The sequence below is a fragment of the Oncorhynchus mykiss genome, chromosome 2 (assembly GCF_057628025.1).
Source record: "Oncorhynchus mykiss isolate SJ-2025 chromosome 2, ASM5762802v1, whole genome shotgun sequence".
Taxonomy (NCBI): Eukaryota; Metazoa; Chordata; class Actinopteri; order Salmoniformes; family Salmonidae; genus Oncorhynchus; species Oncorhynchus mykiss.
The window spans coordinates 100,209,092-100,234,027 of NC_143023.1; the positions used below are offsets into that span (position 1 = coordinate 100,209,092).

Here is a 24,936-nt window from a genome sequence, read left to right on the forward strand (position 1 = left end):
AGGTAGACTAGTTGAGAACACCTTTATTTAACCAGGTAGGCTAGTTGAGAACACCTTTATTTAACCAGGTAGACTAGTTGAGAACACCTTTATTTAACCAGGTAGACTAGTTGAGAACACCTTTATTTAACCAGGTAGACTAGTTGAGAACACCTTTATTTAACCAGGTAGACTAGTTGAGAACACCTTTATTTAACCAGGTAGGCCAGTTGAGAACACCTTTATTTAACAAGGTAGGCTAGTTGAGAACACCTTTATTTAACCAGGTAGACTAGTTGAGAACACCTTTATTTAACCAGGTAGACTAGTTGAGAACACCTTTATTTAACCAGGTAGGCCAGTTGAGAACACCTTTATTTAACCAGGTAGGCTAGTTGAGAACACCTTTATTTAACCAGGTAGACTAGTTGAGAACACCTTTATTTAACCAGGTAGGCTAGTTGAGAACACCTTTATTTAACCAGGTAGACTAGTTGAGAACACCTTTATTTAACCAGGTAGGCCAGTTGAGAACACCTTTATTTAACCAGGTAGGCTAGTTGAGAACACCTTTATTTAACCAGGTAGACTAGTTGAGAACACCTTTATTTAACCAGGTAGGCTAGTTGAGAACACCTTTATTTAACCAGGTAGACTAGTTGAGAACACCTTTATTTAACCAGGTAGGCTAGTTGAGAACACCTTTATTTAACCAGGTAGACTAGTTGAGAACACCTTTATTTAACCAGGTAGGCTAGTTGAGAACACCTTTATTTAACCAGGTAGACTAGTTGAGAACACCTTTATTTAACCAGGTAGGCCAGTTGAGAACACCTTTATTTAACCAGGTAGGCTAGTTGAGAACACCTTTATTTAACCAGGTAGACTAGTTGAGAACACCTTTATTTAACCAGGTAGGCTAGTTGAGAACACCTTTATTTAACCAGGTAGACTAGTTGAGAACACCTTTATTTAACCAGGTAGGCTAGTTGAGAACACCTTTATTTAACCAGGTAGGCTAGTTGAGAACACCTTTATTTAACCAGGTAGGCTAGTTGAGAACACCTTTATTTAACCAGGTAGGCTAGTTGAGAACACCTTTATTTAACCAGGTAGGCTAGTTGAGAACACCTTTATTTAACCAGGTAGGCTAGTTGAGAACACCTTTATTTAACCAGGTAGGCTAGTTGAGAACACCTTTATTTAACCAGGTAGGCTAGTTGAGAACACCTTTATTTAACCAGGTAGGCTAGTTGAGAACACCTTTATTTAACCAGGTAGGCTAGTTGAGAACACCTTTATTTAACCAGGTAGACTAGTTGAGAACACCTTTATTTAACCAGGTAGGCTAGTTGAGAACACCTTTATTTAACCAGGTAGGCTAGTTGAGAACACCTTTATTTAACCAGGTAGGCTAGTTGAGAACACCTTTATTTAACCAGGTAGGCTAGTTGAGAACACCTTTATTTAACCAGGTAGGCTAGTTGAGAACACCTTTATTTAACCAGGTAGGCTAGTTGAGAACACCTTTATTTAACCAGGTAGGCCAGTTGAGAACACCTTTATTTAACCAGGTAGGCCAGTTGAGAACACCTTTATTTAACCAGGTAGGCTAGTTGAGAACACCTTTATTTAACCAGGTAGGCTAGTTGAGAACACCTTTATTTAACCAGGTAGGCTAGTTGAGAACACCTTTATTTAACCAGGTAGGCTAGTTGAGAACACCTTTATTTAACCAGGTAGGCTAGTTGAGAACACCTTTATTTAACCAGGTAGGCTAGTTGAGAACACCTTTATTTAACCAGGTAGGCTAGTTGAGAACACCTTTATTTAACCAGGTAGGCTAGTTGAGAACACCTTTATTTAACCAGGTAGGCTAGTTGAGAACACCTTTATTTAACCAGGTAGGCTAGTTGAGAACACCTTTATTTAACCAGGTAGGCTAGTTGAGAACACCTTTATTTAACCAGGTAGACTAGTTGAGAACACCTTTATTTAACCAGGTAGGCTAGTTGAGAACACCTTTATTTAACCAGGTAGGCTAGTTGAGAACACCTTTATTTAACCAGGTAGGCTAGTTGAGAACACCTTTATTTAACCAGGTAGGCTAGTTGAGAACACCTTTATTTAACCAGGTAGGCTAGTTTAGAACACCTTTATTTAACCAGGTAGGCTAGTTGAGAACACCTTTATTTAACCAGGTAGGCTAGTTGAGAACACCTTTATTTAACCAGGTAGGCTAGTTGAGAACACCTTTATTTAACCAGGTAGGCTAGTTGAGAACACCTTTATTTAACCAGGTAGGCTAGTTGAGAACACCTTTATTTAACCAGGTAGACTAGTTGAGAACACCTTTATTTAACCAGGTAGGCTAGTTGAGAACACCTTTATTTAACCAGGTAGGCTAGTTGAGAACACCTTTATTTAACCAGGTAGGCTAGTTGAGAACACCTTTATTTAACCAGGTAGGCTAGTTGAGAACACCTTTATTTAACCAGGTAGGCTAGTTGAGAACACCTTTATTTAACCAGGTAGACTAGTTGAGAACACCTTTATTTAACCAGGTAGGCTAGTTGAGAACACCTTTATTTAACCAGGTAGGCTAGTTGAGAACACCTTTATTTAACCAGGTAGGCTAGTTGAGAACACCTTTATTTAACCAGGTAGGCTAGTTGAGAACACCTTTATTTAACCAGGTAGGCTAGTTGAGAACACCTTTATTTAACCAGGTAGGCTAGTTGAGAACACCTTTATTTAACCAGGTAGACTAGTTGAGAACACCTTTATTTAACCAGGTAGGCTAGTTGAGAACACCTTTATTTAACCAGGTAGACTAGTTGAGAACACCTTTATTTAACCAGGTAGGCTAGTTGAGAACACCTTTATTTAACCAGGTAGGCTAGTTGAGAACACCTTTATTTAACCAGGTAGGCTAGTTGAGAACACCTTTATTTAACCAGGTAGGCTAGTTGAGAACACCTTTATTTAACCAGGTAGGCTAGTTGAGAACACCTTTATTTAACCAGGTAGGCTAGTTGAGAACACCTTTATTTAACCAGGTAGGCTAGTTGAGAACACCTTTATTTAACCAGGTAGGCTAGTTGAGAACACCTTTATTTAACCAGGTAGACTAGTTGAGAACACCTTTATTTAACCAGGTAGACTAGTTGAGAACACCTTTATTTAACCAGGTAGGCTAGTTGAGAACACCTTTATTTAACCAGGTAGGCTAGTTGAGAACACCTTTATTTAACCAGGTAGGCTAGTTGAGAACACCTTTATTTAACCAGGTAGGCCAGTTGAGAACACCTTTATTTAACCAGGTAGGCTAGTTGAGAACACCTTTATTTAACCAGGTAGGCTAGTTGAGAACACCTTTATTTAACCAGGTAGACTAGTTGAGAACACCTTTATTTAACCAGGTAGGCTAGTTGAGAACACCTTTATTTAACCAGGTAGGCTAGTTGAGAACACCTTTATTTAACCAGGTAGGCTAGTTGAGAACACCTTTATTTAACCAGGTAGGCTAGTTGAGAACACCTTTATTTAACCAGGTAGACTAGTTGAGAACACCTTTATTTAACCAGGTAGGCTAGTTGAGAACACCTTTATTTAACCAGGTAGGCTAGTTGAGAACACCTTTATTTAACCAGGTAGACTAGTTGAGAACACCTTTATTTAACCAGGTAGGCTAGTTGAGAACACCTTTATTTAACCAGGTAGGCTAGTTGAGAACAAGTTCTCATTTACAAATGCGACCTGGCCAAGATAAAGCAAAGCAGTGTGACACAAACAACAACACAGAGTTACACAGGGAATAAACAAACATACAGTCAATAACACAATAGAGAAAAATCTACACACAGTGTGTGCAAATGGAGTAAGGAGGTAAAGGCAATAAATATCATTGGGTTCTATATGATAACCACTGGAGTTATTTCCGACAATAACGTCCTCCCAGTTATATGGATGTCATATTGTACAATTTGTGTCTCCTCTTTTTATGGTCATGGATCCAGCTTTGGTCGAACTAACGTCATATTTGACATTCCGTAGCAGATTTAGGCGGCAGGTTATGAGAATCAGGTTAAGCTTATGAAAAGGCTATGGATTAGCTAAACCCCCCCCCCCCCCAATAATACTTTTGACAATAGCTGGATCCCTTTTAGCCAGGACCTCTTTTTCATAAGCCTAGATGACATGGTTACAGTCAAGACAAGGTTGTTTATTTTATTGATCTGTTGTCAGTGTCAGGAGAGCAGGCCTAGGCTACCATCGTATTAAAACAGATTCAGCTCATTTCTCCAGTCATATAAAGTGTAGAATGGCATCACATGTTTATCAAAGGCAACATTTTCCAGTGCAAAGGAAATGTCTCTGATGTAGCCTATGCCACTACACACTTATCAGCCACAGCCTAAATGATCACTAGCCACTACTCATAACATTAGGAATAGTAGATGATAGAGGCATTACAGTCCTTTGTTATAAAGGTGCATTTTTTGTGGAGAAAAATAGCTTCCCAAAAAAAACTTTAAACTCACACGACACATGCTAATTTCTAGACTACAAGCTATCTACAGTACCAGTCACAACGTTTAGACACACCTACTCATTCAAGGGTTTTCCAGGCCTTCATGGTCGAATTTCTGCAAATAAACCACTTCTAAAGGACACCAATAATAATAATAAGAGACTTGTTCGGGCCAAGAAACACGAGCAATGGACATTAGACCGGTGGAAAATTGTCCTTTGGTCTGATGACTCCAAATTTGATATTCTTAGCTCTAACCGCCGTGTCTCTGTGAGATGCAGAGTAGGTGAACGGATGATCTCTGCATGTGTGGTTCCCACCATGAAGCATGGAGGAGGAGGTTTGATGGTGTGCTTTGCTGGTGACACTGCCAGTGATTTATTTAGAATTCAAGGCACACAACCAGCATGGCTTCCACAGCATTCTGCAGCGATACACCATCCCATCTGGTTTGCGCTTAGTGGGACTATCATTTGTTTTTCAACAGGACAATGACCCAAAACACACCTCCAGGCTGTGTAAGGGCTATTTGACCAAGAAGGAGAGTGATGGAGTGCTGCATCAGATGACCTGGCCTCCACAATCACCCGACCTCAACCCAATTGAGATGGTTTGGGATGAGTTGGACCGCAGAGTGAAGAAAAAGTAGCCAACAAGTGCTCAGCATATGTGGGAACTCCTTCAAGACTGTTGCAAAAGCATTCCTCATGAAGCTGGTTGAGAGAATGCCAAGAGTGTGCAAAGCTGGCGACGAGTGGCTACTTTGAACGAATCTAAAATATATTTTGATTTGTTTAACACTTTTTTGGTTACTACATGATTCCATATGTGTTATTTCATAGTTTTTATGTCTTCACTATTATTCTACAATGTAGAAAATTGTGAAAATCAAGAAAAACCCTTGAATGAGTAGGTGTCCAAATGTTTGACTGGTACTGTATACTGAAAAAAAATAAACCACTCAGGAACATTCAATGACATCTTGGTAAGCAACTACACTGTAGATTTGGCCTTGTGTTTTAGGTTATTGTCCTGCTGAAAGGTGAATTTGTCCTGCTGAAAGGTGAATTTGTATCCCGGTGTCTGTTGGAAAGCAGACTGAACCAGATTTTCCTCTTGAGATTTTGTGCTTAGCTCCATTCCATTTATTTTTATCCTGAAAAACTCCTTAGTCTTTGCCGATGACAAGCATACTCATAACATGATTCAGCCACCATCATGCTTGAAAATATGAAGAGTGGTACTCAGTGATGTGTTGCGTTGGATTTTCCCCAAACATGATGCTCGTATTCTGGACATGAAGTTAATTTCTTTGCCACAACCTATTATGAGACTTGTTAAGCATATGTTTTATTCCTGAACTTGCTGTACATAGTCCATCTGTAAATAGCCCACCCAATCTACCTACCTCATCCCCATATTGTTTTTATTTACTTTTCTGCTCTTTTGCACACCAGTATTTCTACTTGCACATCACCATCTGCTCATCTATCACTCCAGTGTTCATTTGCTAAATTGTAATTACTTTGCTACTATGGCCTATTGCCTTACCTCCTTACTGCATTTGCACACACTGTATATAGACCTTCTTTTTTTCCTATTGTGTTATTGACTGAACGCTTGTTTATTCCATGTGTAACTCTGTGTTGTTGTTTGTGTCGCACTGCTTTGCTTTATCTTGGCCAGGTCGCAGTTGTAAATGAGAACTTGTTCTCAGCTGGCCTACCTGGTTAAATAAAGGTGAAATAAATAATTATTATTATTATTTGAAAATTAGTCTTGCAAAAGGTTGTTGACTCCCAAGACATTTGAACTTTTCATTTGTAATTCATTTGTAAAACAAAATTAAAAACATAATTCCAATTTGACATTATTGTGTGTGACAAAATATAAATTTAATCAAATGTAAATTCAGGCTGTAACACTAAATGTGGAAAAAGCCAAGAGTCGTGAGTACTTTCTGAAGGCCCTCTTTTGTAATACTGAGTGACCGACAGAAAGGGAACTGATATCACTGATATCACTTTAGACCGTCCCCTCGCCCATACCCCGGGCACGAACCTCTGCACACATCAACAACAGTCACCCAACGAAGCATCGTTACCCATCGCTCCACAAAAGCCACGGCCCTTGCAGAGCAAGGGGAACCACTACTTCAAGGTCTCAGAGTGACGTCACCGATTGAAACGCTATTTAGCGCGCACCGCTAACTAAGCTAGCCGTTTCACATCCGTTACATATGTTATACTGAGTGACAGACAGAAAGGGAACTGATATCACTGTATGTTACACTTAGTGACCGACAGAAAGGGGAACTGATATCACTGTATGTTATACCGAGTGACCGACAGAGAACTGATATCACTGTATGTTATACTGAGTGACCGACAGAAAGGGAACTGATATCACTGTATGTTATACTGAGTGACCGACAGAGAGAGAACTGATATCACTGTATGTTATACTGAGTGACCGACAGAAAGGGAACTGATATCAACACTCCTACTCTGTGCCATTGTGGATTGGTGCTACAGGAAAATAATTATGTGGAAATGACGTGCCAGTACAATTATGGATATTACTGTATGTAAGGATGTTAACATGGTGCTTTCAGCTTTTCAGAAACAAAGAAAGTCTTATAACAGAGTGTACTGGTCTATGTGCTCATCATTCAATGGGCTCAGTTCAAGTCTCACTTGTTCACTTAAAGAATGCTTTCCTTGTTCAGAATTATCTTGAAAAACTTTTAGCAATTTTTTTGATTTTCAAGCAGCATGCACTTGGCAATAGATCAACCCCTCCCAAAAAACACCACAATAAGAATGTGAAATTAGATTGATAAAAGGAAAAGTCCCTATGCAGCTGAATCCATGTCATGTCCTATATATGGTCACTGCTGCGGATGATAAATCGAGTCAAAAGACATTGGACGCGAAGCTGTTCTCCAGAAGTTTCCAGAGTTGCGCAATGAAATCTCGCTTGACATTCAGAAAAGAAAAGACAAGTTATTCTGTGCCTTCGGACAGCTTTACTACAACTTTTCTTCGGATTTCTTCCAATAGAATTACAGAACTGTCTCTCGTTTGTTACCTAGAAATAGCATACAACTGTCTGTAACGTGGAATGTTTGTGCCTCGGTGGATGTAAGATCCAGCGTCTAGATCACTGAGTTCTGTGTGTATGCGTATCGGATGTATGCGCCTAGATCACCGTGTTGTGTGTGTTAGTAGGGACTAGTGGAACACACCTGGAGAGGAAACAGTGAACTAAAAAGCTTGCTGGTAGCATATTTCACTTTTTTTTTTTTAATTGGGGGGGGGGGGGGGGAATTGTCAGGACTCAGGACAGGAAGTAGGATGATGAGGGAGGGAGGTGGAGGTGGTTGTCTGGGACTCCCAGGGATGTTACGAGTTTTCTTGTTGGGGACTTGTGCTCTTACGGTCCTGAGCTCTGCAGGCTTGGTGTTCCTTCTGGTGCAACACATGCACCTGTCAGCCCACCTGGCCCGGTTGGATCTTCAGCTCCAGGTGCTCTCAGAGACTTCTGGCGCCGTGCTGCATCATTCTGCAGCAGTATCCCTCCGGGCCAGCGGGGACCCTGGAGAGGAAGCTTCCCACAGGACCAGCATGGACCCTGGAGAGGAAGCTTCCCACAGGACCAGCATGGACCCTGGAGAGGAGACTGATAGGTTGCAGGTGCTCTCAGAGGAATCAGGGTTGCAGACATCACCCCACAGGACGAGCAGGGAAGACCCAGGCAGAGAGGAGGCAGAAAGGGAGCTGCAGCATGGCCGACCCCGCAATAAGAGGAGCCAGGCTGGGAAACACCAGACGAAGCGACAGCAGAAACGTGACGACAGGGACATGATGATAATGATGACATACTCTATGGTCCCGGTAAGAATCCTCAGAAATATTTACTACATGAATTAGAGACAGTATGTTATGTGTCTACTAAGTGAGTTGTAGTAGGTTATTTTTGATTTATTTTTTACCTTTATTTAACTAGGCAAGTCAGTTAAGAACAAATTCTTATTTACAATGACGGCCTAGGAACAGTGGGTTAACTGCCTTGTTCAGGGGGCAGAACGACATATTTGTACCTTGTCAGCTCGGGGGATTCGATCTTGCAACTTTTCGGTTACTAGTCCAACCACTAGGCTACCTGCCGCCCCTCCACTCTAACCACTAGGCTACCTGCCGCCCCTCCACTCTAACCACTAGGCTACCTGCCGTCCCTCCACTCTAACCACTAGGCTACCCTGCCGCCCCTTTCACTCTAACCACTAGGCTACCTGCCGCCCCTCCACTCTAACCACTAGGCTACCCTGCCGCCCCTTTCACTCTAACCACTAGGCTACCTGCCTCCCCTCCACTCTAACCACTAGGCTACCTGCCGCCCCTCCACTCTAACCACTAGGCTACCCTGCCGCCCCTTTCACTCTAACCACTAGGCTACCTTCCGCCCCTCCACTCTAACCACTAGGCTACCCTGCCGCCCCTTTCACTCTAACCACTAGGCTACCTGCCGCCCCTCCACTCTAACCACTAGGCTACCCTACCGCCCCTTTCACTCTAACCACTAGGCTACCTGCCTCCCCTTCCACTCTAACCACTAGACTACCTGCCGCCCCAGGTAGATAGTTATTGTAGGTTATTTTTGTAATTTAGTGACTGGATATATTTTCATACTACTTTCTCGTACTGATCCCCCGCGGTGGGAATTGAACCCAACAAAGACCCTGGTGTTGCAAGTGCTGAGCCACATTGGATCATACCATAAGTTATGTGGTATGTAGAGTATAAACTGGAACAAGACTCTGTTACAGTTTAAGACAAGACCAGCTGGGACTTTCACAAGTTTTTTTTTCTTATGCATGTAGATCATCATTTATGATTACACAACGTTAAGTTACTGTAGAGTTTGTTTCGAGGAAGGAAGATTCAATCTGGAATAGTTTAGTATTCTCACTCTCCATATGTTCAGAGTCATTTCCTCTTTTTCAGTCTTCTGGGATTAGCAGAAATGTCCTTCCCGTGCCAAGAATCATCTCGTTGGAAGTCTGTGGATATATGATTAAGAGGAGGAAAACTGAGCGTCTGAAATATATCCTATTCCCTGTATAGTGCACTACTTTTAGAAAAGGTTATATAGGACCCTGGTCTAAAGTAGTGCACTATATAGGGAATAGGGTTCTATAGGGCTGTGGTCTAAAGTAGTGCACTATATATAGGGAATAGGGTTCTATAGGGCTCCGGTCTAAAGTAGTGCACTATATAGGGAATAGGGTTCTATAGGGCTCTGGTCTAAAGTAGTGCACTATATAGGGAATAGGGTTCTATAGGGCTCTGGTCTAAAGTAGTGCACTATATATAGGGAATAGGGTTCTATAGGGCTCTGGTCTAAAGTAGTGCACTATATATAGGGAATAGGGTTCTATAGGGCTCTGGTCTAAAGTAGTGCACTATGAATAGGGTTCTATAGGGCTCTGGTCTAAAGTAGTGCACTATATAGGGAATAGGGTTCTATAGGGCTCTGGTCTAAAGTAGTGCACTATATAGGGAATAGGGTTCTATAAGGCCCAGATCTAAAGTAGTGCATTATATAGGGAATAGGGTTCTATAGGGCTCTGGTCTAAAGTAGTGCACTATATATAGGGAATAGGGTTCTATAGGGCTCTGGTCTAAAGTAGTGCACTATATATAGGGAATAGGGTTCTATAGGGCTCTGGTCTAAAGTAGTGCACTATATAGGGAATAGGGTTCTATAGGGCTCTGGTCTAAAGTAGTGCACTATATATAGGGAATAGGGTTCTATAGGGCTCTGGTCTAAAGTAGTGCACTATGAATAGGGTTCTATAGGGCTCTGGTCTAAAGTAGTGCACTATATAGGGAATAGGGTTCTATAGGGCCCTGGTCTAAAGTAGTGCACTATATAGGGAATAGGGTTCTATAGGGCTCTGGTCTAAAGTAGTGCACTATATAGGGAATAGGGTTCTATAGGGCTCTGGTCTAAAGTAGTGCACTATATAGGGAATAGGGTTCTATAGGGCCCTGGTCTAAAGTAGTGCACTATATAGGGAATAGGGTTCTATAGGGCTCTGGTCTAAAGTAGTGCACTATATAGGGAATAGGGTTCTATAAGGCCCAGATCTAAAGTAGTGCATTATATAGGGAATAGGGTTCTATAGGGCTCTGGTCTAAAGTAGTGCACTATATATAGGGAATAGGGTTCTATAGGGTTCTGGTCTAAAGTAGTGCACTATATAGGGAATAGGGTTCTATAGGGCTCTGGTCTATAGTAGTGCACTATATATAGGGAATAGGGTTCTATAGGGCTCTGGTCTAAAGTAGTGCACTATATAGGGAATAGGGTTCTATAGGGCTCTGGTCTAAAGTAGTGCACTATATAGGGAATAGGGTTCTATAGGGCTCTGGTCTAAAGTAGTGCACTATATAGGGAATAGGGTTCTATAAGGCCCAGATCTAAAGTAGTGCATTATATAGGGAATAGGGTTCTATAGGGCTCTGGTCTAAAGTAGTGCACTATATATAGGGAATAGGGTTCTATAGGGCTCTGGTCTAAAGTAGTGCACTATATAGGGAATAGGGTTCCATTTGGTACTCTGCCAAACTCATCCTATCCTCTGGGCTAGAACCACAAAGGGACCCACTTGGCTGGAGAAATGGCACACTTCCTGAGTGACACAGGAAATGAACATCAAACCCCCACTGAACAGTGGAAAGAAAGAAGAAACAACTGGTTGTATTTTTAGATGCATGATTCATCTAGTTTCTCTAAACTGGAGCTAACGGTTAAGTTGCTATTATTGATCTAGAGGCGAAAGAAACGCACGCCTATTTGGCTGACGGAGTGGACCACTTAGAAATATAAACGAGAGCCGCACGCTCTAGGAGCTCAGATGCAACAAAAATATGTATGTCCAACGTTTCGACAGACCAGCTGTCTTCATCAGGGTGTAATGACAAACACTGCGGGGTGACTCATTCATATCGTGTCAAAAGACACACACAGGTGTCTGTAATCATGGCCGGGGGTGGCCTGATATCATTGGTTAGATCTCATATATTAAAATAGCATACAAATAAACATAAATGGATAGCGTACGATCATAGATACAATTTCGCTACGTAAAGCCTACAAAACATTTACAAAATCACAATAATCACAAGAATGTCTTCAGATCTGGAACGAATTGCAAAAATCGTTGAAGTTGGAGACTTTTATCTCCCTCACCAACTTCAAACATCTGCTATCTGAGCAGCTAACCGATCGCTGCAGCTGTACATAGTCTATCGGTAAATAGCCCACCCAATTTTACCTACCTCATCCCCATACTGTTTATATTTATTTACTTTTCTGCTCTTTTGCACACCAATATCTCTACCTGTACATGACCATCTGATCATGTATCACTCCAGTGTTAATCTGCTAAATTGTAATTATTTGCCTACCTCCTCATGCCTTTTGCACACAATGTATATAGACTCTTTTTTTAAATAAATTTAAAAAAAAAATTATACTGTGTTATGGACTTGTTAATCGTTTACTCCATGTGTAACTCTGTGTTGCTGTCTGTTCACACTGCTATGCTTTGTCTTGGCCAGGTCGCAGTTGTAAATGAGAACTTGTTCTCAACTAGCCTACCTGGTTAAATAAAGGTGTTCTCAACTAACCTACCTGGTTAAATAAAGGTGTTCTCAACTGGCCTACCTGGTTAAATAAAGGTGTTCTCAACTAGCCTACCTGGTTAAATAAAGGTGAAATAAAGATCAAAGACTACATTGAGACCGAAGGGAGCAAGGGTCTTTAAATGAAAGATCCAAGCTGTAGTGTCCTTTAAGTTGCTGTTATTGTCACCCGTTTCCCTTCACTTGTGTCTTTCAGATCAAGGTCCTGTTGGAACTATGTAACAGCACAAAAGACATGTGTTTAACAGGTGTGTTGTTGAAATAGCTCTTCTAATATCTAGGGTACACAGACAGGTAAGAAAAACACATTTTTTTTTTGTTGAAAAATACAATTATTAAAATAAAAAAAACATTAGCAACAGCCTTAATACAGACAGTACCTCATTGAAACGTTGCCTATTGCACAATGAAAAGGACATGAACACAAAAAGGTACATTCCTAACCATTCATTCCATCCTACATTACAGGCTCACCAGGACCTCCAGGTAAAACAATCAAGAACACTTTGCATCAATCAAAGCATGACAAAAGGGAAAGGGGGGATACCTAGTCAGTTGTAAAGGGAAAAGGAGATACCTAGTCAGTTGTAAAAGGGGGATACCTAGTCAGTTGTAAAGGGAGATACCTAGTCAGTTGTAAAGGGAAAAGGAGATACCTAGTCAGTTGTAAAGGGAGATACCTAGTCAGTTGTAAAGGGAAAAGGGGGGATACCTAGTCAGTTGTAAAGGGAAAGGGGGGATACCTAGTCAGTTGTAAAGGGAAAAGGAGATACCTAGTCAGTTGTAAAGGGAGATACCTAGTCAGTTGTAAAGGGAAAAGGAGATACCTAGTCAGTTGAAAAGGGGAGATACCTAGTCAGTTGTAAAGGGAAAAGGAGATACCTAGTCAGTTGTAAAGGGAAAGGGAGATACCTAGTCAGTTGTAAAGGGAAAGGGAGATACCTAGTCAGTTGAAAAGGGAAATACCTAGTCAGTTGTAAAGGGAAAGGGGGGCTACCTAGTCAGTTGTAAAGGGAAAGGGAGATACCTAGTCAGTTGAAAAGGGGAGATACCTAGTCAGTTGTAAAGGGAAAGGGGGATACCTAGTCAGTTGTAAAGGGAGATACCTAGTCAGTTGTAAAGGGAGATACCTAGTCAGTTGTAAATGGAGATACCTAGTCAGTTGTAAAGGGGGATACCTAGTCAGTTGTAAAAGGGGGATACCTAGTCAGTTGTAAAGGGAGATACCTAGTCAGTTGTAAAGGGAAAGGGAGATACCTAGTCAGTTGTAAAGGGAAAGGGAAATACCTAGTCAGTTGTAAAGGGAAATGGGGGATACCTAGTCAGTTGTAAAGGGAAATGGGGGATACCTAGTCAGTTGTAAAGGGAAATGGGGGATACCTAGTCAGTTGTAAAGGGAAAGGGAGATACCTAGTCAGTTGAAAAGGGGAGATACCTAGTCAGTTGTAAAGGGAAAGGGGGGATACCTAGTCAGTTGTAAAGGGAGATACCTAGTCAGTTGTAAAGGGAAAGGGGGGATATCCTAGTCAGTTGTAAAGGGAAAAGGGGAGATACCTAGTCAGTTATAAAGGGAAAAGGGGGGATACCTAGTCAGTTGTAAAGGGAAAGGGGGGATACCTAGTCAGTTAAAAAGGGAAAAGGGGAGATACCTAGTCAGTTGTAAAGGGAAGGGAGATACCTAGTCAGTTATAAAGGGAAAAGGGGAGATACCTAGTCAGTTGTAAAGGGAAGGGAGATACCTAGTCAGTTGTAAAGGGAAAGGGGGGATACCTAGTCAGTTGTAAAGGGAAAGGGAGATACCTAGTCAGTTGTAAAGGGAAGGGGAGATACCTAGTCAGTTGTAAAGGGAAAGGGGAGATACCTAGTCAGTTATAAAGGGAAAGGGGGGATACCTAGTCAGTTGTAAAGGGAAAAGGGGAGATACCTAGTCAGTTGTAAAGGGAAAAGGGGGGATACCTAGTCAGTTGTAAAGGGAGATACCTAGTCAGTTGTAAAGGGAAAGGGGGGATACCTAGTCAGTTGTAAAGGGAAAAGGGGAGATACCTAGTCAGTTGTAAAGGGAAAGGGAGATACCTAGTCAGTTGTAAAGGGAAAAGGGGAGATACCTAGTCAGTTATAAAGGGAAAAGGGGGGATACCTAGTCAGTTGTAAAGGGAAAAGGGGAGATACCTAGTCAGTTGTAAAGGGAAAAGGGGGGATACCTAGTCAGTTGTAAAGGGAAAAGGGGAGATACCTAGTCAGTTGTAAAGGGAAAAGGGGAGATACCTAGTCAGTTGTAAAGGGAAAGGGGGGATACCTAGTCAGTTGTAAAGGGAAAGGGGGGATACATAGTCAGTTGTAAAGGGAAAGGGGGGATACCTAGTCAGTTGTAAAGGGAAAGGGGAGATACCTAGTCAGTTGTAAAGGGAAAAGGGGAGATACCTAGTCAGTTGTAAAGGGAGATACCTAGTCAGTTGTAAAGGGAAAGGGGGATACCTAGTCAGTTGTAAAGGGAAAGGGGGGATACCTAGTCAGTTGTAAAGGGAGGTACCTAGTCAGTTGTAAAGGGAAAGGGGGGATACCTAGTCAGTTGTAAAGGGAAAGGGGGGATACCTAGTCAGTTGTAAAGGGAAAGGGGGGATACCTAGTCAGTTGTAAAGGGAAAGGGGGGATACCTAGTCAGTTGTAAAGGGAAAGGGGGGATACCTAGTCAGTTGTAAAGGGAAAGGGGGGATACCTAGTCAGTTGTAAAGGGAAAGGGGGGATACCTAGTCAGTTGTAAAGGGAAAGGGGGGATACCTAGTCAGTTGTAAAGGGAGATACCTAGTCAGTTGTAAAGGGAAAGGGGGGATACCTAGTCAGTTGTAAAGGGAAAGGGGGGATACCTAGTCAGTTGTAAAGGGAAAGGGGGGATACCTAGTCAGTTGTAAAGGGAAAGGGGAGATACCTAGTCAGTTGTAAAGGGAAAGGGAGATACCTAGTCAGTTGTAAAGGGAAAAGGGGAGATACCTAGTCAGTTGTAAAGGGAGATACCTAGTCAGTTGTAAAGGGAAAGGGGGGATACCTAGTCAGTTGAAAAGGGGAGATACCTAGTCAGTTATAAAGGGAAATGGAGATACCTAGTCAGTTGTAAAGGGAAAGGGGAGATACCTAGTCAGTTGTAAAGGGAAAGGGGGGATACCTAGTCAGTTGTAAAGGGAAAAGGGGGGATACCTAGTCAGTTGTAAAGGGAAAGGGGAGATACCTAGTCAGTTGTAAAGGGAAAAGGGGAGATACCTAGTCAGTTATAAAGGGAAATGGAGATACCTAGTCAGTTGTAAAGGGAAAGGGGAGATACCTAGTCAGTTGTAAAGGGAAAAGGGGAGATACCTAGTCAGTTATAAAGGGAAAAGGGGGGATACCTAGTCAGTTGTAAAGGGAAAGGGGGGATACCTAGTCAGTTGTAAAGGGAAAAGGGGAGATACCTAGTCAGTTGTAAAGGGAAATAGAGATACCTAGTCAGTTGTAAAGGGAAAAGGGGAGATACCTAGTCAGTTGTAAAGGGAGATACCTAGTCAGTTGTAAAGGGAAAGGGGGGATACCTAGTCAGTTGTAAAGGGAAAGGGAGATACCTAGTCAGTTGTAAAGGGAGATACCTAGTCAGTTGTAAAGGGAGATACCTAGTCAGTTGTAAAGGGAAAGGGAGATACCTAGTCAGTTGTAAAGGGGAAAGGGGAGATACCTAGTCAGTTGTAAAGGGAAATGGAGATACCTAGTCAGTTGTAAAGGGAAAAGGGGAGATACCTAGTCAGTTGTAAAGGGAGATACCTAGTCAGTTGTAAAGGGAAAGGGGGGATACCTAGTCAGTTGTAAAGGGAGATACCTAGTCAGTTGTAAAGGGGAAAGGGGAGATACCTAGTCAGTTGTAAAGGGGAAAGGGGGAGATACCTAGTCAGTTGTAAAGGGAAAGGGGGGATACCTAGTCAGTTGTAAAGGGAAAGGGGAGATACCTAGTCAGTTGTAAAGGGAAAAGGGGAGATACCTAGTCAGTTGTAAAGGGAAAGGGGGGATACCTAGTCAGTTGTAAAGGGAAAGGGGGGATACCTAGTCAGTTGTAAAGGGGAAAGGGGAGATACCTAGTCAGTTGTAAAGGGGAAAGGGGGAGATACCTAGTCAGTTGTAAAGGGAAAGGGGAGATACCTAGTCAGTTGTAAAGGGAAAAGGGGAGATACCTAGTCAGTTGTAAAGGGAAAGGGGGGATAGCTAGTCAGTTGTAAAGGGAGATACCTAGTCAGTTGTAAAGGGAAAGGGGGGATAGCTAGTCAGTTGTAAAGGGAAATGGAGATACCTAGTCAGTTGTAAAGGGAAATGGAGATACCTAGTCAGTTGTAAAGGGAAAAGGGGAGATACCTAGTCAGTTGTAAAGGGAAAAGGGGATATACCTAGTCAGTTGTAAAGGGAAAGGGAGATACCTAGTCAGTTGTAAAGGGAGATACCTAGTCAGTTGTAAAGGGAGATACCTAGTCAGTTGTAAAGGGAGATACCTAGTCAGTTGTAAAGGGAAAGGGGGGGATATCCTAGTCAGTTGTAAAGGGAGATACCTAGTTAGTTGTAAAGGGAAATGGAGATACCTAGTCAGTTGTAAAGGGAGATACCTAGTCAGTTGTAAAGGGAAAGGGGAGATACCTAGTCAGTTGTAAAGGGAGATACCTAGTCAGTTGTAAAGGGAAAGGGGGGATACCTAGTCAGTTGTAAAGGAAAAGGGGGGATATCCTAGTCAGTTGTAAAGGGAAAAGGGGAGATACCTAGTCAGTTGTAAAGGAAAAGGGGGGATACCTAGTCAGTTGTAAAGGGAGATACCTAGTCAGTTGTAAAGGGAAAGGGGGGATATCCTAGTCAGTTAAAAAGGGAAGGGGAGATACCTAGTCAGTTAAAAAGGGAAAGGGAGATACCTAGTTAGTTGTAAAGGGAAAAGGGGGGATACCTAGTCAGTTGTAAAGGGAAAGGGGGGATACCTAGTCAGTTAAAAAGGGAAAGGGAGATACCTAGTTAGTTGTAAAGGGAAAAGGGGGGATACCTAGTCAGTTGTAAAGGGAAAGGGGGGATACCTAGTCAGTTGTAAAGGGAAAGGGGGGATACCTAGTCAGTTGTAAAGGGAAAAGGGGGGATACCTAGTCAGTTAAAAAGGGAAGGGGAGATACCTAGTCAGTTAAAAAGGGAAGGGGAGATACCTAGTCAGTTATAAAGGGAAGGGGAGATACCTAGTCAGTTAAAAAGGGAAGGGGAGATACCTAGTCAGTTGTAAAGGAAAAGGGGGGATACCTAGTCAGTTGTAAAGGGAGATACCTAGTCAGTTGTAAAGGGAAAGGGGGGATACCTAGTCAGTTGTAAAGGAAAAGGGGGGATACCTAGTCAGTTGTAAAGGGAGATACCTAGTCAGTTGTAAAGGGAAAGGGGGGATACCTAGTCAGTTGTAAAGGGAAAAGGGGGGATACCTAGTCAGTTGTAAAGGGAAAGGGGGGATACCTAGTCAGTTGTAAAGGGGAAAGGGGGATACCTAGTCAGTTGTAAAGGGAAAGGGGAGATACTTAGTCAGTTGTCCAACTGAAAGCCTTCAACTGAAATGTGTCTTCTGCATTTAACCCAAACCCCCTCTGAATCAGAGAGGTGAAGGGGGGGGCTGCCTTAATCGACATCTACGTCTTCGGCGCCCTGGGGAACAGTGGGTTAACTGCCTTGTTCAGGGCCCGGGGAACAGTGGGTTAACTGCCTTGTTCAGGGCCCGGGGAACAGTGGGTTAACTGCCCTGTTCAGGGCCCGGGGAACAGTGGGTTAACTGCCTTGTTCAGGGCCCGGGGAACAGTGGGTTAACTGCCCTGTTCAGGGCCCGGGGAACAGCGGGTTAACTAACTTGCTCAGGGGGCAGAACGATAGATTTTGTACCATGTCAGCTCGGGGATTTGATCCAGCAACCTTTCGGTTACTGGCCCAATGTTCTAAAAAATAAAATAAAAAATGCATCTAGTCATACATGTAGTTATCGATGATCAAGGCACTCCAGGTGTGGATGGGAAGCCAGGAGTCAATGCTACAGAAGGCATATCAGGACCACCTGGACCTGCAGGGAGACGAGGGAAAAAAGGTCAGACACTGTTGGTGGTATGTGATTTTTTTTGTCCATGCACAAGTGCTCAATTATACATGTGCAGACCAGTGGAGGCTGGTGTCACCTTAAATTGGAGGACTTGTAATTCATTCTATTCCAGCCATTACAATGATTCCATCTTCCAATTCAAAGTGACACCAGCCTCCACTGGTACAGACCTAACGAAACTACATAATTTAAAGAAATCAGTAAAAAAAAAAAATCCATCCATAACTATCATGATGACCCCTTGCCTGTCCAGGTCCCCCTGGAGAGAGAGGGGAGCCTGGGGTGAAAGGAGACGTGGGAGACCCTGGACCTCCAGGACTGAAGGACGAGACCTCCAATGACATCATCATAGAGGGTAAAAGAGGGTAGAGTTCTCATTCTCTGAAAAATCCATCTTACTAGCTCACCCTACTAGTTCATCTTACTAGCTCACATGACTAGTTCATCTTACTAGAATACCCTACTAGTTAATCTTACTAGATCACCCTACTAGTTCATCTTACTAGATCCCCCTACTAGTTCATCTTACTAGATCACCCTACTAGTTCATCTTACTAGATCACCCTACTAGTTCATCTTACTAGCTCACCCTACTAGCTCACCCTACTAGCTCACCCTACTAGTTCATCTTACTAGATCACCCTACTAGTTCATCTTACTAGAGCCCCCTACTAGTTCATCTTACTAGCTCACATGACTAGTTCATCTTACTAGCTCACATGACTAGTTCATCTTACTAGCTCACCCTACTAGATCCCCTTACTAGTTCATCTTACTAGTTCATCTTACTAGCTCACCCTACTAGCTCACCCTACTAGTTCATCTTACTAGCTCACCCTACTAGTTCATCTTACTAGATTACCCTGCTAGTTCATCTTACTAGCTCACCCTACTAGATCACCCTACTAGTTCATCTTACTAGATCACCCTACTAGATCACCCTACTAGTTCATCTTACTAGCTCACCCTGCTAGTTCATCTTACTAGCTCACCCTGCTAGTTCATCTTACTAGATCACCCTACTAGCTCATCCTACTAGATCACCCTACTAGATCACCCTACTAGTTCATCTTACTAGCTCACCCTGCTAGTTCATCTTACTAGATCACCCTACTAGTTCATCTTACTAGCTCACCCTGCTAGTTCATCTTACTAGATCACCCTACTAGTTCATCTTACTAGCTCACCCTGCTAGTTCATCTTACTAGATCACCCTACTAGTTCATCTTACTAGCTCACCCTGCTAGTTCATCTTACTAGATCACCCTACTAGTTCATCTTACTAGCTCACCCTGCTAGTTCATCTTACTAGATCACCCTACTAGTTCATCTTACTAGCTCACCCTGCTAGTTCATCTTACTAGATCACCCTACTAGTTCATCTTACTAGATCACCCTACTAGTTCATCTTACTAGCTCACCCTGCTAGTTCATCTTACTAGATCACCCTACTAGTTCATCTTACTAGCTCACCCTGCTAGTTCATCTTACTAGCTCACCCTGCTAGTTCATCTTACTAGCTCACCCTGCTAGTTCATCTTACTAGCTCACCCTGCTAGTTCATCTTACTAGCTCACCCTGCTAGTTCATCTTACTAGATCACCCTACTAGTTCATCTTACTAGATCACCCTACTAGTTCATCTTACTAGATCACCCTGCTAGTTCATCTTACTAGATCACCCTGCTAGTTCATCTTACTAGATCACCCTGCTAGTTCATCTTACTAGCTCACCCTGCTAGTTCATCTTACTAGCTCACCCTGCTAGTTCATCTTACTAGATCACCCTGCTAGTTCATCTTACTAGCTCACCCTGCTAGTTCATCTTACTAGATCACCCTGCTAGTTCATCTTACTAGCTCACCCTGCTAGTTCATCTTACTAGATCACCCTGCTAGTTCATCTTACTAGCTCACCCTGCTAGTTCATCTTACTAGCTCACCCTGCTAGTTCATCTTACTAGCTCACCCTGCTAGTTCATCTTACTAGATCACCCTGCTAGTTCATCTTACTAGCTCACCCTGCTAGTTCATCTTACTAGATCACCCTACTAGTTCATCTTACTAGCTCACCCTGCTAGTTCATCTTACTAGATCCCCCTACTAGTTCATCTTACTAGCTCACCCTGCTAGTTCATCTTACTAGATCACCCTGCTAGTTCATCTTACTAGATCACCCTGCTAGTTCATCTTACTAGCTCACCCTGCTAGTTCATCTTACTAGATCACCCTGCTAGTTCATCTTACTAGATCACCCTGCTAGTTCATCTTACTAGATCACCCTGCTAGTTCATCTTACTAGATCCCCCTACTAGTTCATCTTACTAGATCATCCTCAACTACATTTGAGCTACTAAACACTGATTTTGCAGATAGTTACAATTGATGTTTTACTTGCAGTGATCATAATTGTATTACATACTGTAAATGTTTTTCTGAGAAGCTTGTTCAGATCCTGTTCTTCTGGTTGTGTTTGAAGGGCCTCCGGGTCCAAGGGGCCCTCCTGGCCCTGCCGGTCCCCCTGGTCTACCTGGCCCCCCAGCGACCTTAGAGGACCCAGAACCCTCTAGAAATAGGACCATGAGAGCACAGTTGTTAGAGAACACCTGTTACCATCAAGACAACATGTCTGACTCTCTGGGTGAGTATGCGGTTCAGAGATTCCACCAACAATGACATGCATTCATCCTCACTGTAAAACACTGTTCCATTTTTCTCTACACTCTTAGGTACAGAGAATACAGCCACAAGCAGTGACACCTTAAATGTAACCAACGCAGAGACCGTTAATAGAACCATCAGGGCACACATCCATCAAGCCAACATGTCTTCGGGTGAGCATACTGTCCTGGCAGAGATTCCACCAACAACAACAACTCAGAATCACCATGTATGAACATAAGTTTATTCCTCAGTGTAAAAAACAACAACACTGTTGCATCTCTCTCCCCTTAGAGTCAGCGAATCTAGCCGCAAGTAATGACACGTTGAATGTAACTGACACCGAGAACGAGGAATTAAATAACCGACAAATGACATACACAAGGATTGTGGAAGAAGGACCTTTGAATGCAACTCACACCGAGATTGTGGAAGAAGGACATTTGACCGCAACTCACACCGAGATTGTGGAAGAAGGACATTTGACCGCAACTCACACCGAGATTGTGGAAGAAGGACATTTGACCGCAACTCACACCGAGATTGTGGAAGAAGGACCTTTGAATGCAACTCACACCGAGATTGTGGAAGAAGGACCTTTGAATGCAACTCACACCGAGATTGTGGAAGAAGGACCTTTGACCGCAACTCACACCGAGATTGTGGAAGAAGGACCTTTGAATGCAACTCACACCGAGATTGTGGAAGAAGGACCTTTGACCGCAACTCACACCGAGATTGTGGAAGAAGGACCTTTGAATGCAACTCACACCGAGATTGTGGAAGAAGGACCTTTGAATGCAACTCACACCGAGATTGTGGAAGAAGGACCTTTGAACGCAACTCACACCGAGATTGTGGAAGAAGGACCTTTGAATGCAACTCACACCGAGATTGTGGAAGAAGGACCTTTGAATGCAACTCACACCGAGATTGTGGAAGAAGGACCTTTGAACACAACTCACACCGAGATTGTGGAAGAAGGACATTTGAACACAACTGAGATTGTGGAAGAAGGACATTTGAACACAACTGAGATTGTGGAAGAAGGACATTTGAACACAACTCACACCGAGATTGTGGAAGAAGGACCTTTGAATGCAACCGAGATTGTGGAAGAAGGACCCTTGAACACAACTGAGATTGTGGAAGAAGGACATTTGAACACAACTCACACCGAGATTGTGGAAGAAGGACCTTTGAATGCAACCGAGATTGTGGAAGAAGGACCCTTGAACACAACTGAGATTGTGGAAGAAGGACATTTGAACACAACTCACATCGAGATTGTGGAAGAAGGACCTTTGAATGCAACCGAGATTGTGGAAGAAGGACCCTTGAACACAACTGAGATTGTGGAAGAAGGACATTTGAACACAACTCACACCGAGATTGTGGAAGAAGGACATTTTAACATAACTCACACCGAGATTGTGGAAGAAGGACCTTTGAATGCAACTCACACCGAGATTGTGGAAGAAGGACCTTTGAACATAACTGAGATTGTGGAAGAAGGACATTTGAATGCAACTCACACCGAGATTGTGGAAGAAGGACCCTTGAACATAACTGAGATTGTGGAAGAAGCAGCATTTAGGAAAACTGGTATGAAACTATTTAAATCTATAAAGGGGTTGAATTAGGAAGGTGAAGGAATTAAAATTGTCTTCATAATTGACTGTATCTTCCCTATTCCCCCCCAATGACACCTTGAATGTAACCGACAGAGGATGCAAAAGAAGAACCTGTTTGGAAAGCTGGTATCAAAACTATTTGTTCATAGGCAACACTGGGGGTTCAGTTGGGATGTTGAAGGTAGATTATTGTTCTTCATAATTGGTTGCATTTTGTCAACAGAAGGCCTTAAAGTCTTCACTGTTCCCTCCAATGTAACCACAGCATTTAAAGGCACAGTTTTGGAAGCTTAGTTTGTACCACTGTACTAGACCTTCCACCTTTACTCGTGAGCGCCCCCTAGTGGAAACTGTTGCTGAGTGAAATTATTTCAAACATTGTCATTATTTAATTTCCATGTTTCTCTTTCGTATCCATAGAATACATTATCAAAACCATAACGTGCTTTCCAAACGTCACTAAAATGGAAACCACATTTGGAGTTTGGATGCAAGATGCAGCCCGGGTGAACGATGACCACATTTGGATGGCTGAACACTTTTCAGGTACAGTGCTTTTGGCAAGTCGTAAAGGAAATACCAGTAATATTGAGGAACCGTGTTTTTATAAATCGGGAAAACTCAAGGCCAAAGAAATAAATCAGCTGGTACAATACATCAAGTGTATATAAGTTGTAACAATGAATCCATTTCCAGCAGAAAGATACTGTGTGTGCGATTTTACATTTCGCTTTCAGGTCGAGTCTTGCAGGAGTACAAGAGCATTGCATCATTTCCTAACAGCAGGTCTATTGACATGAGGAAGTTCTACCAGGGTTGTGGCCACAGCATCTACAATGGGTCTGTTTACTATCACAATGCAGGAACCTCGAAAGTTGTCAAGTAAGTGTTTATTCGCTGCAGTTTAAAGCAACACGTATATTATCAGATATTATTTTTGTTTAAAATCTTGTACATGATTCTAAGTGTTTTATCCATTCTCAATATTTTGCTTTTACAAGGGATAACCTGAAGACCAGGAGATTACAGACACTGGCCATTGAGAATGCTCTTTACCACAATCGAACCTATCTCTTCCACAACTCCAAGACGTACTTTAAGTTTGCTGTGGACGAGAACGGACTGTGGCTTATATATGCTTCAGCTATCAGTGGAACCGTGATGGTGGCCAAGTTAAACCACGAGAGGTTTTCTGTGTTGTCTGTGGTCAGCACGTCCTATCCTGTACCGAACGCTGGGAATGCCTTTGTTGCATGTGGAGTTCTGTATATGACTGACACCAAAGACACAAAAGTCACACATGCCTTTGACTTAATGAAAGAGAAACCTTTGAATGTGAGTTTGGATCTCAGATCAGCCAATGGTATTATGGCCATGGTGTCATATTATCCCGAAAATCAACTTTTGTACATGTGGGACAACAGCTATGTGAAAATATGCAAGGCTTATTTTACTTTGGATCAAAAAAGTCTAGTCAAATGTTATGGTCGTAAATAAATCTTACGATCGTAAATAAATCTTATGATCGTGGGAGACATTCTGCCTAGGAGAATACAGTCAGTCACACCTTGAATGTAACCAATGCAGAGAAGGTTCTATTAAGAATCAGAGCACACACCCATCAAGCCAACACCCATCAAGCCAACGCCCATCAAGCCAACGCCCATCAAGCCAACGGCCATCAAGCCAACGCCCATTAAGCCAACGCCCAACAAGCCAACGCCCATCAAGCCAACGCCCATCAAGCCAACGCCCATCAAGCCAACACCCATCAAGCCAACGCCCATCAAGCCAACGCCCATCAAGCCAACGCCCATCAAGCCAACGGCCATTAAGCCAACGCCCATCAAGCCAACGCCCATCAAGCCAACGCCCATCAAGCCAACACCCATCAAGCCAACACCCATCAAGCCAACGCCCATCAAGCCAACGGCCATTAAGCCAACGCCCATCAAGCCAACACCCATCAAGCCAACGCCCATCAAGCCAACACCCATCAAGCCAACGCCCATCAAGCCAACACCCAACAAGCCAACATGTCTATGACTGTCCTGGCAGAGTCTTCTAATTTTTTAAGAATTTGAGTGTCATAAAATAATAATTTTTGTACAATATTTTTCATCAATATTTTTCTTCTTCTCATTCATTTTGTACAATTACCAATAAAAAAAACATGTTTTCTTTTCATATTTTACAGTAATTCTCTATCTGATCCTCAATTCAATCAACTGTAAATCCAGCCCTCATTCCCTTTCAAAGTTTGATAATGCAACACACTACATACACTAAAGCCTGACCTCAAAACA

At 42.6% G+C, this 24,936-nt stretch overlaps 1 protein-coding gene across 3 annotated transcripts; it reads left to right on the forward strand.

The window, feature by feature from the left end:
• Positions 1-7,345: 7,345 nt before the first annotated feature.
• Positions 7,346-24,826, forward strand: LOC110500952 (uncharacterized). 3 transcript variants are annotated; one of them, XM_036960858.2, is made up of 11 exons: positions 7,346-8,409; positions 12,422-12,473; positions 12,694-12,711; positions 18,236-18,325; positions 18,591-18,692; positions 20,815-20,976; positions 21,065-21,169; positions 21,291-22,601; positions 23,051-23,176; positions 23,368-23,512; positions 23,632-24,826. In XM_036960858.2, exons 1-11 carry the CDS (start codon positions 7,870-7,872, stop codon positions 24,125-24,127), a joined length of 3,147 nt encoding a protein of 1,048 aa, XP_036816753.2. In that variant the 5' UTR covers positions 7,346-7,869; the 3' UTR covers positions 24,128-24,826. The 3 variants fall into 3 exon arrangements, with proteins under 3 accessions (XP_036816753.2, XP_090070272.1, XP_090070276.1); XM_090214146.1 differs by having other exon boundaries at positions 7,502-8,409; positions 18,236-18,342; XM_090214150.1 differs by having other exon boundaries at positions 7,763-8,409; positions 12,422-12,519.
• The last annotated feature ends 110 nt before the right edge of the window (positions 24,827-24,936 follow it).